Raw genomic sequence first — 14,888 nt, 5'->3', positions numbered from 1 at the left:
CGAGGCGGCGCGCGCGCGGTGCCTCAGCAGCGGCGGCGGCGAGATGCGAGCGGCGGGGCTGCGGCGGCTGCTGCTGCTGCTGCTGCTGGCGGGGCTGGCGGCGGCACCGGGCGGCGGCGGCGCCGCGGCGGCGGAGCAGGGCGGGCTGCCGGCGAAGAAGCTGCGCATGGCCTACGCCACCGGGCCGCTGCTCAAGTTTCAGATCTGGTGAGGGGCGCCCGCCAAGATGGCGGCGGCCAAAATGGCGGCGTCCGCCGGGCCGTCGCTTCTCCCTGCCTCGTTCCTTTTTCTTCCCTTCTTTTCCCTCAGCGCTGCGGCGGCCTCGCTCGCTCTGGTCCGCTCTGGAGCGGCCTCCCCCAGGGCCAGGGGCCGCCTCGCCCCAGGCGACCTGTCGGGGTGCCCGGCCTTGTTGGAGCGTGGGAGGCGGCCCCGGGCCGCGGGCGGCGGCTCTTTCAGTGGGTCCCGCTCTACTGCCACCCGCCATAAAATCACGCTTTTCGGGCCCTTTAATGCCGTGTATGACGTTGTGCTGGTGCGGGACTAGCGTTTGGGAGGAACCGATGTCTTAGTAATGGCTGTAATTTACTGTGTTGGTGCAGTGCCCGTATTGCAGTCGGTGCGTTCGGGCACCTTTGCACCATTCCGACGGTGTTGCCGATGGTGTCACCAGCTCCGAGCAGGTTCAGGCAGCCCCGGAGCAGCACGGAGCCCGTTGGCAGGGCGAAAAAAACTCCGCAGGCCCGGAGCACTCGTCACTCCGGTTCCCGGCCGCCGGGGTGCGCAGGGCCAGGGGGAGGCCGGAGCCGAGCCTGGGCGGGCCCTGCGGGTCAGCGGAAAGTGCCGCGTTCGGGGTCTTGGGCGGTTTACCGCAGTTTTATAGAGGCGGCTGCCGAAAGGCGAGGCAGAGGACAGCTCGTGAATATTTAATATTTAACTCCTGCAGTTCCCATGTCGTGCTGACATAGAGATGGCGCTGGGAGAGACATTGCCTGTCTGGACAGTCCCAGAGAGGGATTCAGACGGCTCTATATGAAGACTTTTTCAGCACAGAGGAAGGGATTGCTTACACTGACTTCCTAAATTAATCGTAACTTAACAAATTTTTACAGGGAAAGCGAGTGATTTCATGCTTAAGTGGGTATTTCCAGAGCTCTGTGTCTGTGCTGGGATGTGGAGCAAATCAGTGTCACACCCAGGGCTTACCTGTTGGGGTTTGTGATGCGTAATTTCACTGCAGATGAGGTGTTCTCTGTGCCATAAAAAATGTGAGTTCTGTTTTAGCTTGGCGGGGTTCTGAGGAGGGTGAGTGGAGCTGAGGTGACCGTGCTGTCTGTGTTCAGTGTCTCCTGAGGCTACAGGCGGGTGTTTGAGGAGTACATGCGGGTCATCAGCCAGCGGTACCCAGACATCCGAATCGAAGGGGAGAACTACCTTCCTCAACCTATCTATAGGTGAGTGTGTGCCTCATGCTGTGTGCTCTCTGTCTGCTTTCCACTGCTAAACACATGCACTTACACTGAATACTGAAAATGTAAACTTGAGGGGATTTTCTACTGCGATTGCATACAGGGATGCTCGCATGGTTTTCTTGTATGTGATTTTCTGCCTTCCAGGTAGCTGCCTTAGTTTCCCATACAAGTATCACTGTCAGTATATCTGTATGATGAGGCCTGTCATATCCAACCTAAAATAAATTACATAACTTGTTTTTGAAATAGTGAATTTTCCTAGCTTTTCTTCATGCTGTATCTGGACATAAATTCAATTTGTTGTTCAGGCTTATGCACTTAGTGACAAATGCCTGTAATGGGTTAAGGACACAGAGGAAGGGAAAGTTCAGTGTTAACATCTGAATCAGGGAGAGCTCACCTCAGGTTAGGGGCTGCCGGAATGGCCTTTGCTGCAGCTGTGGGGGGAAAGCCCAAAGAAATTCAGAAGAAGGCAAAACAGTGTCATTCCTGTTACTTAAAGCAGTGTGCCCACGCTGGAGAGTGATGCCATAGTTACTGGGTGGCTCCTGGAGCGCTCGTTGGCCCGATTTCTGGCAGGGTTGTGGTGGTGGGAGGCTGCGGGGCGCAGTGCCTCCGCGTGGGCTGGCTCTGGGGAGTTGCACATCGCTGGGAAATGCTCCACAGGAAGGGTGCCCGTCAGTGTAATATGGAACAGCTTTAGAAACTGAATCTGTTATCCAGGCATAAAGGCAAAGTCCTATTTGAAGTCTGCTGAGGAGCAAAAGAATCTCTCTGTGGTTTACAGGAAGGTAGCTTTCTGGGGTGCTGTGCAGAAGCACGGCCTTATTGGAGGTGTTGTTATGTGTGTTGCTTTTTTGTTTTGTTGGTTTGACTTGGTTTGGGGTTTTTTTACAGTGAGATAAACCTTGGAAAGTTTTGTACTTCCCTCAAACATTTGATTGTACTGTCTCCTAGTGATGTGAATTACAGTTGTGTATGGTGAAGTAGGAACTGAACCTTTCAGTCACTGGTGTGTGTTGTCTCCAACAGGCACATAGCATCCTTCCTGTCTGTCTTCAAACTAGTATTAATTGGCTTAATCATCGTTGGCAAGGACCCATTTGCTTTCTTTGGCATGCAAGCTCCAAGCATCTGGCAGTGGGGCCAGGAAAACAAGGTAAAGGACATACTTCTTTTAATCTGAAAAAGCAGCTTCAAAGTTACTTCATGAGGGTGCGCTCTGGGTCCCTCAGTTCTGACTGATTTACCTTTCATATGCTGCAGCCTTATGGTAGAATAATTCTTACCAATTGTGCTTTATGCTTTTGACAAAGCCAGATGTGCTTCTGTGATCTCTTTCCAAGCTGCTGCTACTGCAGAGGGGCAGCTGAGGTTAAAGTGCTGACAGAGACGATAAAAGAGTTCTTTATTTTTTAGGGCTCAAGAAGAACATTTCAAGCCAATGTTGTTGATGTTAAAATTACCATTTCCCTTCTCTGTTGTCTCATAATGGTTTTGCAGTTGATGCTTCCATCAGACTCCTGATAGATTAGGCAGCAATTAGAAGGGCGTTAGAGAAATGAAGTTGAAATGTTGTGGGTGTTTTTGGAGAGCAGACTGGCATGACATTGTGGGAGAATATTCCCATGCGTCAGTACTGATGATGCCAGTAGATTCAGAGTTTTGTACTCTGATTTAGAGTAACCTTGTTCCAGATTTATTCCACTAAACTAAACTAATTTACAGACCTTCATGCTGAGCTGCCCAGTGCCCTGGGTCTTTCACTGGCCAGTTTGCATGCCCAGAAGCTGTAATATTTCCATTTGAATTAAATGGGCCAACTGCGTGCCTGGCTAGACTGGCTGCAGTGCGTGGCTGCTGTCCTGTGCCAGGTTCTGTGGTGTTGCAGTGACTTGTGTGAGTGTGCCTGTGAACTGGAAAAGGAAATTAGAGAGATGCTGGTGGTGAGGAGAAGCTGCACTGCTGAAGATGCTGTCCTTTCCTCCTTAGTCACCCATGCACAGAGAAAATTCCAGATGAAGACTTGGAGGTGTGCAGGAGGGTCCTATGCACGTGACTTGCCTTGCTCTGCTGTTTGTGGCTGGGCCCTTGGCTCTGTGATCTGGAGATTGCTGTGACAGTGACAGGCTGTGTCTGGGGACAGTGGAGTTCCCACGTCACACTGCCAGCCCCCTGCAGCTGCCTGTGCTGGGTCCAGAGGGCTGCGAGTTGGCTGGGGTTGGAGCTGGTTTGGTGCTTTTCTGGGGAAGGCCAGGTGCACTTTGTAAAAGGAGGAAGGGGAGGTGTCTGTAGATGGGAATATTCCTTGAGCAATGACAGAGGGAGTTCAGAGGCAGCTCTGGACAACAGCAGGTGTGCCTGACATGGCTGAGGTCTGTGTGGGTCTCTGTTCCCTTCCAGGTGTACGCCTGCATGATGGTCTTCTTCCTGAGCAACATGATTGAGAACCAGTGTATGTCCACCGGGGCTTTTGAAATCACTTTGAATGGTGAGCTGAGACTTTGTTTGAGGGGTGTCACATAACTCATGTGAGGGCTGTGGGGTGTGGAGAATGAGGCATGATGTCAATAAATTTATGTCCCAAATGTGATATGTGGAAATTGCCATCCATTTGGATCTTCAGGTGTTGCCTATCAGAATAAATCATGAAAATCATAGGAGTCTTATAAAGCAATTTATACAGATGTCAGATATTCTAGAACAGGTCTGTAAAAACTTTCTCAGAGGGATATTTGGTGCCTTGAAATAACTGTGTTATATTCTTTCTTTGTGTGTGATGGGCATTAAATAAGAAACCATCAGCTAGGGGCATGTACTTTCCAATTAGATGCTTTTCCTGTCTGTTCTGCAGCATGCTTTGGAATCCTAAAGAATCCATTACTATTGCCGGATTATCAGTACTGATGGACAACAGTACTGATTTTTCAGGTAGAGGGGAATGTCAGTGGATATTCTGCACCTCTCCATCAATATGATGCACTTCTAAATGGAAGCATTAGACACTCTGCTCTCCTAGTTGGGCTAGGATTCAGCATAACCAGAGGTTGGAAGCATTGTTGATTCAGATGCTTTCCTCAACATAGATCAGTACCAGCTCAGACAGTTTCCTGGAGCTTTTCAATTCCATGTTTACAGCAGCTCTGCCTGTTTTCTGATGCTCCCAGTGTAACAGTGCTTCTCTCCCGTGTGTGTTCTGCACTAGATGTCCCAGTGTGGTCTAAGCTGGAGTCTGGCCACCTCCCCTCCATGCAGCAGCTTGTACAGATCCTTGATAACGAGATGAAGCTCAATGTGCACATGGAGTCAATGCCCCATCATCGATCATAGCCCCATCGATCAGCACTGAAACTTCTCGTAAGTCTCCTCCAGTCTCCTCCAGTGTGTTTGCCTACATAAGACGGGCACACTGGAGACTGGATTTTAGGATTGTGTGTTTGTTCAGTTAAATGTTTACCTGGAGAACCAGCTCCCATGATGTTAAACTGCCACATGTGGTGTCACAGAGGCTGTTTGGGTGGGAGGTTTTGGGATGTGGCTCATTCTACCTGTCTCAGAGCAGGAAGCTGGCATTCCATGAGGCAGGAGAATGTGTGTTACTACAGGCAGAAAGCCTAATATCAGTGAAACTGTGGTGCAGGCCTAATGTCAGTGAAACTGCTTTGTGCATTACAATAGCCTCTGTCCTGGGGCTTAGGGTCTCCCTGGCTTTTAAACCAGTTGAATTCCAGAGCCTTGGGGAACAGGGTGCTGTCTATTCCTTGCTTAACCCTGGAGAGCAGAACAATGTCATGCTCTGGTGTCCTGCCCTGTTCCTCTGCAAAAGCTGCACAGCTTTTGGCAGTGTGGAGTTCACATCCTGTAGGTACTTATGGCCAAGCACTTGCACGTCCCTGTGTCACCTGTGGCTTTCAAAACGCATGGCTTACGATTGCCCATCGTGGGGCTGGCTCAGTGCAGGTGTGCTGCTGTGCTGCAGGCTCTTGCGGCAGGACTGTAACCCAGGTGTCTCTCCACAGGCATTGGGTGGTGGTTCCCGGGCCGCGTGGCGCAGACCCATGAAGGCCTGCACTGAAGACAGCTGCTGTTGGTGCAGGCTGGATGCCTCTCCTGCAGCCACGTTGTGCCTCCTGGACAAACACTCAATGAGCCCTGTTTCAGTGCTGGCCAGTCCACACTGCACAGCCACGAGTGCAATAATACTGTATAGTTTTTTTAAGACTTCATTCGACCAGTTCATAGATCAGCAATGCAGGCATTACTAATGGTAACTTATTTTATATTCATGTTTCACACTATGGCAGATTGAGTTGATACCTAATTTTTCCTTGGAAAAAGAGAAGTTTGTTTAATCTGTTGTATTTTATATGAATTTATGTTCTTTTTGTAGTTTAAAATGAAGTTATAGGAGTGTCTGATATTGTCCTAAACTGTTGAGTAATTGATAGCTGTCTATCAAATCTCTTTAATGTGGTTAAAACAGGTTTGTATATTTTTCAAAATCTATGGCAGAGTCGAACAGTGCATTATATACTGAATTATATAAGCAAAATTATATGCAGAATTGTTACATCACTTGGTGACTTCAGTGAAAATTAAGATCAGCTGCTCTTTAATCATGTGGACCAGCTCCAGCAGTTCTTCCTTGGCCATTTGAGAGATGAGCTGGGCCATCCTGCTGTCCTGAACAGAACCCAAGAACATTAATTGAAATAAAGAGTTCCCATTTCCTGTGTGAAGTACCTTGTTTGTCACCGATGGACATTCTTGGAACTGCAATGGAAAAACTGCATAAAAAGCCAACTTTCCAAAGTTACTGACCTTGTATTTGTCATGTGTAAGCCCATAAGAACCTCCAGTGTGGGGAGGGGCACATGGGGCATGGTCTTATCCTTCAGGCACCTGCCACAGTTCAGGCGTGGCCTCCCTGAGGGAAGCTGGCCAGGTGAACCCCTAGTTTCAAAGGCAGCTCTGAGAGGCTGACTGCGGCACCATGAGCCTCTGAACACCCACTGACAGCTCTGTGTTTGCAGTGCTTGACCCAGAGCCCATCCCAGGCTGCAGCTGGTGCTCCCTGGGCCAAGCACAGGTGATTGCCTTGGGCACTCTGAGGGCATTTGTCGCTCTCTGCGCAGGGAACCACCTTGCCTTGCACCTGCAGCTGGCTGAGCTGCCGTGGGCACCAGGAACACCTGGGGCTTCCTGCTGATGCCACCTTCTTGTCAGGAGCGGCAGAGCAGTACCCGTGTAGCTGTGCCTTGTGCCTTGTGCCTTCCCGAGGGCTGAGGTGAGTGCTCAGCTGGGGCTGCAGACAGAAGGGAGCGTGCTCAGGAGCAGTGCACTGAGCAAGGCCCTCCTGTGCCTCCATGACCAAGGTGCTGTCACTGTGGGCTGGTACCGCCTGCCCTGAGCAAGACCCATTTGGGGCTGTGTGGATCAGCCCAGGACTGCCCTTTGCTCTGCACCAGGGCAGGCAGGGCTGGAGGAGAAACCTTGCTGAGCACATGCAGGTGCCACTGTCAGGGACACCTTACACTACACACACACTGGTCAGAACTGCTGGGCATTTACTATCGCCTTGATGGAGTTGGCCAGCTCATCACTTATGTCAGCAGTCACGCAGAGCTCCAGGATCTTCACAGCCTGGCTGATGAGGTACATGGGAGGCTGCATTTTGTTCCACTGCTCACTGGAGGGGAAGGTGAGGCATCCCCGCATCCTGTCGAAGAGCTGCAGGATCTTCACGCGGAAGGCGAGCAGCAGCAGCTCATCCTCACCCAGCCGGGCTGGAGGAGGCAGCTGGCTGTCAGTGCTGACCTGCAGAACAGAGGACACGTGTCAGCAGAGCCACCCGAGCTGGGCACAGGGCTTCTGTCTCCAGCAGACAAACCTGCCCCCGGGACAGGAGCCTGTGGAGGAAAGGAGCTGCTGTGCACCCTGCCCACATGGATCATAGAGCCAGGGTGACCTTGGGGATGTTGCCAGGCATCTGCCTGGGAGTGGAGTCCCACACTGTGGCCCCTTGCAGAGAGCTGGGGCTGGCTAGTGTCCCATCTCCGTAGGAGTGGCAGGAATATGTGCATCTCCACAGCTTTCTTTTTGGGGACGGAGCATGGGACAACATAGGGAGCATCCGCCACAGGATAAGCACAGAGGGAGGGGAGCTTCCCTGGCTGCGCCGCTCCCGCTGTGGGGAGTGGCTCAGCACAGGAACAATTACCTGCACTTTGGTTCCCATGTTGAGTTTTGCTTGTCGCCCCATGGCGAGGAAGGAGACGAAGATCTTGTCCTGGGCCAGGATCCTGACCCCCACGTAGTGGTTCAGTGAGATGAAAATGGGGCTCAGTGGGACCTGGGGCTCTGGTAACAAGTTTGGCCACATCCACCTTCTTACCCTGTTGCCTGCTTGGTCCAAATACTGCCCACCCTGCATACTCATATTTATCCTAAAGAAAGGGAAATGGAAGCTCTGAACCCTGTAAGCTCTTGTGGCAGAAGGTCTCTTATTCCTCTGAGGGATGGGACAGAGGCACAGCAGGGGCAGGGTCTGTTCCCCAGCTCTCAAGGCACAGCTGGGTGGCCTTGCTGCTCTGGGGGCACCTGAAGCAGGGCCTATGAGCTGCTGAATTTGTCTATTTTTGGATACTGTTAAAAATAGCCTTTATGGCCTTTGGGATGTCAATGCACAGAGGAGACAGCAAAGCTGCTGAACGCACCACTCATCTCCGGAAGGGTAATAGCATGTGCTCCTGCCATCAGACTGAAACAGTGCTCGGATTTTGGCTGTCCTTGGCTCGTCTTCCTGTACTATGCACATCAGCTGGTCTGTGGCTTGTGCAATGATGATGGCCAGGTTTCCAGATGGATAGCTGCTGCTAGGTAAGGTGTTTGTAACCCCCTGCTTTGCTTGGTTGATCTGTTATTACACACTAAATACTTCTGGGTACTACTTTGGAGTGTAAAAACTGATATATTACCCAGAGCACGGTGTTAAAAGTGTGCTGCTTCATTGGGCTGGGTCTTGGAAGCTAGTGCTCATTGGAGCTGGCTGTTCTTTGAAACCTCAGCCCGGGAGCTGTGTCAAGTTTCACTGCTGCTGCTCCTCAGAGCAAGTGGGATCGATGAGCTGGGTTGTAATAAAGTGGACTGGGACACACTTAAATTAGCAACAGCCCTGGACTAAGGCAGGCAAGTGAACCCTGTAAAGGATACAATAACTGCGATGTTCCGTCTGGGAGCATGGTAAGGAATTTCTTTCCATTTTTGTAGTACTTCTGCACCAGTTTACCCTTCCCCACCTAAGATTGGAAGGATAAAACGGATGAGAGCAGTCTGGCACAGCTGCCCTGTGAAAATGGGCACTGCCAGGCTCTGCCAGCGCTGACATGTCCAAGGTGCTCCCGTCGCTGTCGGCCGCAGGTACCTGCCTTCTTCCCCAGCAGACTGAATTCGTAGCAGAGGATGCTGCGGGACACGGGCTTCTTGTCGTGCTTGCGCTCTTTCTTGGACTCACGCTCCTCTTCGGGCTGGGACTTGGGCTCGTTCTCCAGCTCGGGCTCGTTCTCCAGCTCGGGCTCCTCCTCAGGCCAAAGCTCCAGCTCAGACTCCTCCTCGGGCTGGGGCTCTTCCTCAAGCTCCTCCTCGGGCCGGGGTTCCAGTTCAGGTTTCTCCTTAGGCTGGGATTCCAGTTCAGACTCCTCCTTGGGCTGGGATTCTAGTTCAGGCTTCTCGTCGTCGGGCCAGGGCTCGAGTTCGAGCTTGTGCTTCTCCTTGGACCAGGGCTCAGGTTCGAGCTTGTGCTTCTCCTTGGCCCAGGGCTCGTGCTTGGCTGCGCTTGCAGGACGCGCTGGTGTCCTGCCTTTGGGAGACGTGCGTTCCTGGGAAGACTTGTAGGAAGCGGATCCAGCTTGCTGTAACCCTGCAGAGCACGGGAGGGCCTCTGTGCAGCAGAGGGTTGGCAGCGCCCACCGCGGGGCTGCCCGGCACCGCTGCTCTGACTGGGGGAGTGGGAGTTCCTGGCTGAAACACTCCCTCTGACACTCTGTCTGTTTCCTAACAAGGGCAGTCCAAAGTGCTCAGCTATTTCAGAGCACAGGATTATGATAAAAGAGAGCATTTTTTTCAATTACATATATACACACATTTGTGTAAAGAGCAACTTTTTGGGATAACATTTGGCTCCACACACTGGAACCGACCATTTGAGATCCCAGTGCTGCAGAAGCCTCACTGCCCTGCCATTCTCTCTGAAAACATGCCCATATTGAAAATCTGGTTCACCTGTCAAAACTCCTCTATCCAAAGGCTGCTCAGTCATCTACAGCCTGGGCTAGGAATTGGTGGAATAACCAACCACCTGATCAGGCAAAATATGGGCAAGACTCATTTTGGCAGTTCTATTTCCTAAGGGCTTGGCTTTGCCAGCTTAGCCTCTCAGGTCAGGTTCTGTGCATCTCAGCTGGAAACATCACAGATACATACTGAAAATCATGACAAACTCTGTGCAAAGATGTGCCTCCTCTTGTGCTCATGTATGAGGGATGATTTGTATCTAATTTACTGAGATTGCATGTCTGACAATGAATGAACATGTCGCTGTATAAAATCCCCCAGTTGGAAACCAGCAATTCCACTGAATGCACTGTTGAGATAAATAGACAAATCCATAAGGAAATACCAGCTCACCTTTAGTGGCACTCAGCCTTAAAGACTGGTCAGCCAACTCTCTAGCCAGGTGTCTCTTCTGCTGCCTGGAAAATAGAAGTGTTGTTGACACCTCACGTATCATGTTTAGAAAGCTGCAAGTAGTGGATACCCCTGCTTTAGGAACACAATTTCTGAATCTGTTTTTCTCCCTGCTCACAATTCCAAGTAATAAGCAGCAGAATGTCACCAAAATACTCATACTCAACAGAAAGGAATTGTGCCCACACAGATTCCAGTGAACAGACTGCCACTGCAGTGAAGGAAGGAGAGCTGAATATTGTAATGGGGTTTGGATCAGTATTTCATGTGAAAGAGAAGGACATATGCCACAAGATCAAGAAAACAGCTCATCTCCAAGAATATTTTCACTATTGTGTAGCTTCCTATGAATCTGACAGTGGCTTGGTGTGTGCTCTGTACATAGTAGGAGGCACTTGCACCCTCAGACTGTGAAGGATTTTTGAGGAGACCAACAACTTACTTCCAGGTGTACTGGTTTAGTTTTCCTTTTCCTTTAGGGAAAAGGAAAACTAAACTAGTACACCTGTGGCTTAGACTTTCCCTGGAGGCTTAAACTCTTGCACAAGCTTTGGGTCTCCTGCTAAACAGCCTGAGAACTTGCAGAGTTCTTGTGTGTGACTCTGGAAACTGTAATCCAAACACAGTTTATAGATCAAAACAGAAATACAAACACCAGCTTTATTTCAGTGCCAGAGGTAGAAGCTACACCCAAATACTGTCCCTTCCCACAGCTGTGGGTTTTTTTGGCTCTACCTGTCACTAGATAGTTCATCTGTCAGGATTGGAATTAACATTTCACTCAGCACATGCCTTGCCACCTCCTTGAGCAGCCTGGCAATAGAGGAGCCAGGAGGGACCAGAGAGAATCAGGACTGGTGCCTAAAGCAAAGGTTTCTCTTCTTTCGTTCCTCTACCTGCAGTTTCTTATCGCTCCTTTTCCCCTCAAACTCCCTGTTGTTCATTACACAGACCTGATCCCCAGTCCTCCTAGTACCTCTGGCTGTCTTGCTCCTTTGACAGCAGCAGGTTGGCTTCAGAGCTGAGGGATTCCTGGGTGCTGACAGCTCTGGGAAGGCTGCTGGCATCCTCGAGCTTCTTCTTCTCCTTCATGATGAACTCATAGAGCTCCCGGCTGCGCTTGCAGCAGAATTTCTAGAGGGGAGAGAGCAGAGCTGTGAGCGTGGCTGTTCCACAGCAAAGCCCTGCTCACCCTCCCTGCCAGCTTACGTCCTCCTGGTCCTCGGAGAGAGGCACATCCTGGGAGAAGGGGAACGGCCTCAGCAGGTTGCCACAGTACTCGCAGGTTGGCTCAGCATCCTCCTCTGCCTGCAGCGATGGCGAAAGGATGAGGGGCACCAGCCCCCAGATCCCCGGTTAGCACGGTGAAAATGCAACACATGTGACAAAGCACCTAAGGGCACTCACAACAGATCCACGTCTGGGATATCTTGGAATGACTCAAAACATTAGGTTCAGGAAACCACCAAAGAGAATAGCAGATGTGTTATAAATAAATCAATAAATGCCCCCAAACAAAGGGAATGATTGGTATTTGTGAGTTCTGCTCCTTCCCAGGGAAGCTGAGAGCACAGAACACTGGAGCTGAGGATTTGAGTGCATTACAGAGAGAAAAACTCCAGTTGTGGGAGTTTCTGAGGAAGCACCAGCAGACTTGGTGATACAGAGCTGGTCACATCTGACCAGATGCAAACCAGGCTGACAGGAGGGTGTGCTTTGAGGATGAGTACTGATGGCCTGAAACAAAATTGCTCCCCACCTCATGCCTTGAGTTAACTCTTTGGTAACTTTGCTCTGCTACGGGGAACTCTGTGCCCTGCTTGTATTAGGTGGCTGTATCTATTTATATACATTTTTTGTCTGATTTAGACAAAATATTCTGCTGGGAAATTCTCAACAGAGGATGCAGCGGGGTTGGGTGCATAGCCTCTTGCTGCCCAGGCTGTTTCAACAGCCTCGCAGAAGAAAAACCTGTCATGAAGGGGCTCCTTTGCGGGCTCGGCAAAGGGCGTTGGTTCCCTGTTTTCCACGTGGAACCGTGTGCATGAAGCAGCGGGGAGCGCCCACCCCAACTGACCTCGTGGTGTACGTTTGCCTCTGAGGACTCGGGTCTGTAGGCCAGGAGGGTGGGCAGGACCGTCGGGGGAGGGGTCGGCTGCGGGCCGGCCGGGGGTGTCCCGGGGGGTGTCTCGCACTGCGGCTCTGCCAGGGGCTCTGCGCCCTCCTCGGGGGCCGGGGGCCAGCGGGGCCCGCCCGCCGCATCGTCCGCCCCTCCGCTGGGCTCCGCGGCCCGGCCCGGCCCGTCCATGCCCGGCCCGCTGCGCCGCCGTCTCCAGGGCGACGCCGGGGGCGCGGGGCACGCCGGGACCGCGCGGGCGGCCCCGCCCCAGCCCCGGCCCAGCCCCGGCCCCGGCCCCGGCTCCGGCCCCGGCCCCGCCCGGTACCCGGCTCTGGCCGGGCCGCCGCTGTCCCGGGGCGCTGCTCCTCCGGGCGGCAGCTGCGGCTGCTCCGTTCCCCGTGCCAGCCTCGGCGGGGCTGCGGGCTCTGTGCCGGCCCCACTGCCCGGGGCCCACGGCCGGGAGCGGAGCCGGGGCGGCTCTCACGGGGCAGCCGGAGGCGCCCGGGCTGTGCGGGGCTGCGGGGGCCCGTGGTGCTGGCGGGGGCCCGAGCCGCCGCGCTCGGTCCTGGTCCCGCCGTCCCGGCGCTCCGCGCCTGCCGAGCCCCGGCGCAGCTGGGAGCCGGACTGGGGGTGACAGGCGTTATTACCAAACCCGGCGTGACTGCCTGTTCGGACACGACCTGTCTGCACCTGAACACCTGCCCGAGTGGATTCCTTACACCTGTGTCACACGCTTGTCACACATCTTCCCGATCTCTCCCGTAGGACTTGGCTCTGTCGAACCTCTCCAAGGAATCTGCACATACAGCTCGGAGAATAAAAGAGAGAAAACCGTCTTGCACAAACCCAGCCAGGTTTGGATTCCCCTCGGGAGAGCAGGTGTGTGCTACCTTACCTGTGCTGTCGGTAAGAATTCGCAATGCCTTACTAGCACGTGAGTTCCACAACGGAGAAGTCAGTTTCACGTACTTTTCAGACAGCAAGAGCACGTTGAGGTGCAGCCAGTGTCGAGAACTCCCCATAGCACTGCGACATCACTTGCATGGTCCCGACAGCAGAGGGCCGGCAGCACGGCCGGGGCAGGCCCTCGAGGTGAGCTGTGCTCGCTCTAAACCCATCAGTCCCTGGACAGGCGCATTTTAATTTCTGTCTGAAGTGGAAATAGTTTCTAGGGAGAACTCTAGATCCACAGCAGGTGCTCCTGGTGGGCTGGAGAGCAGCCAAGGGGCTGCAGGGCACCTGGCTGGGGCTCTGCCCGGCATGCAGGTCTGTCTGCTGCCAGTTCTGTCTGGATGTGCTTCACCCTCCCTTTCAAGTCTGAGGGCTTGAGAGGGGTCAGCTCTGTTCAGAGAACCAGGCAGGCCTCAATAACCTCAATGTCTTGGGGAACTTTCACTTGGCAAGTCGTATCAGCTGCCTTGGGAAGAAAACCTGAAACCTGAGGGAATCCTGAAATGAATGTCACTTGTCTGCTCAATGACCTGAACTGGAAACACCTCCCTTCTTGGCAGTGCAGCTGAGGTATTCCTTATCCCAAACTCAATTTCAGTCAGAAAAGACACAAGGTGATGGGTTTATTTTGTGTGGGTTTTTTTGAAGTGAAATCTAACAAGAGTTTGCCACTTCTTCAGAACTGAGTGGTCTGGACAGACCTAATGATAACATGTGTTAACTTATCTAATGTGGATTATAGGTAACACTGGAGTAATTAATCCTGCTGTATTCAAAGACACACTCCGGAATTCTGCTTTATGCAAAAATCCTCTTATGTCCCAGCTGTCAGTAAGAAAACTACCTTCCGCTACAAGTTTTGCTGAATTACAGAAAAGTTAATCAAATCCTTAGGAATTCTTGCTTGATGAATCCTGATGAAAGCACAGGTGGTAACAGGTGTTGGAACCATGGCATGACTTTGATCCTGCTTATGCAGGAGGCAATTAGTTCACCAGGCCAGAGTTCTGCCAGAGCACAGTGTGAGACCAGGTGTAGAATCTTTACCTGTTGGTGTTCAGTGCCTAGAGAATAAATCCTTGGGAGGTTTTTTCCATGGCTACTTGCAAGTTCTTGCAGCCAGACTGAGCTTCCCTTCACTGAGGCTGAACTTGTTCTTGTGCACTTTTCTGAGGGCTGGTGATGCCTGCTATGGGCTTGGACATACAGCTCTCCCAGGAGGAACAGTCAGGACTGGTTTTCCTCGTTTGTATGTATTTATTCACACCGAGTCTCACCCTTTCCCTGCCATTTTCCACTCCTGTGAGCCTTCCCCTGGCAGTGTCACCCCATGGCTCACTGCCTGCTCCAAAGGGCACACACAGGGACGAGGTTTGGCACGGCCTACGGGAGCTGCGGTTTGCTGTCAGTGATTCAAGCACAACGACCCCATGGCAGAGCTGGGAGCTGCAGGCAGTTCGCTGTGGTGCCAGCACGGTGGCAGGGAGGTGGCAGGGGCAAGGACCCCTCCAGGGGGTGCCAGCTGACCCAGCACGGCCGAGCCCGCGGCGTAAGCGCGGAGCAGCTGCCGCGCACTCGTGGGTTAGCACAGCTCCTCAGCGCGG

At 52.5% G+C, this 14,888-nt stretch overlaps 2 protein-coding genes across 2 annotated transcripts; one reads left to right on the top strand and one right to left on the bottom strand.

Annotated features, from left to right (window-relative positions):
- The first annotated feature begins 20 nt into the window (after nucleotides 1–20).
- SELENOT (selenoprotein T) lies at nucleotides 21–6,211 on the top strand. Its single transcript, XM_064721607.1, has 6 exons — nucleotides 21–207; nucleotides 1,341–1,451; nucleotides 2,502–2,628; nucleotides 3,873–3,960; nucleotides 4,675–4,826; nucleotides 5,489–6,211. The coding sequence occupies exons 1-5, from the start codon at nucleotides 44–46 to the stop codon at nucleotides 4,797–4,799; spliced, it is 615 nt and encodes a 204-aa protein (XP_064577677.1). The 5' UTR covers nucleotides 21–43; the 3' UTR covers nucleotides 4,800–4,826; nucleotides 5,489–6,211.
- Nucleotides 6,212–7,144: 933 nt separating this feature from the next.
- Nucleotides 7,145–12,522, bottom strand: ERICH6 (glutamate rich 6). Its single transcript, XM_064721606.1, has 8 exons — nucleotides 12,292–12,522; nucleotides 11,424–11,522; nucleotides 11,191–11,348; nucleotides 10,155–10,219; nucleotides 8,897–9,387; nucleotides 8,682–8,767; nucleotides 8,186–8,338; nucleotides 7,145–7,915 (listed from the first exon to the last, which is right to left on the bottom strand). Exons 1-8 carry the CDS (start codon nucleotides 12,520–12,522, stop codon nucleotides 7,420–7,422), a joined length of 1,779 nt encoding a protein of 592 aa, XP_064577676.1. The 3' UTR covers nucleotides 7,145–7,419.
- Nucleotides 12,523–14,888: the final 2,366 nt, after the last annotated feature.

The sequence above is a fragment of the Zonotrichia leucophrys genome, chromosome 9 (genome assembly GCF_028769735.1).
Source record: "Zonotrichia leucophrys gambelii isolate GWCS_2022_RI chromosome 9, RI_Zleu_2.0, whole genome shotgun sequence".
NCBI lineage: Eukaryota > Metazoa > Chordata > Aves > Passeriformes > Passerellidae > Zonotrichia > Zonotrichia leucophrys.
This window is presented reverse-complemented; position numbering and strand designations above follow the sequence as displayed.

Bases quoted from the DNA above. Each gene is read 5' to 3' on its own strand.
- ERICH6 (XM_064721606.1), bottom strand. From the start codon at position 12,522: ATGGACGGGCCGGGCCGGGCCGCGGAGCCCAGCGGAGGGGCGGACGAT. The intron at 11,349-11,423 runs GTAAGCTGGCAG...TCTCCCCTCTAG, and splicing joins TCTCCGAGGACCAGGAGGAC to AAATTCTGCTGCAAGCGCAG. The intron at 8,339-8,681 runs GTATCCTTTACA...ACCTAGCAGCAG, and splicing joins GACGGAACATCGCAGTTATT to CTATCCATCTGGAAACCTGG.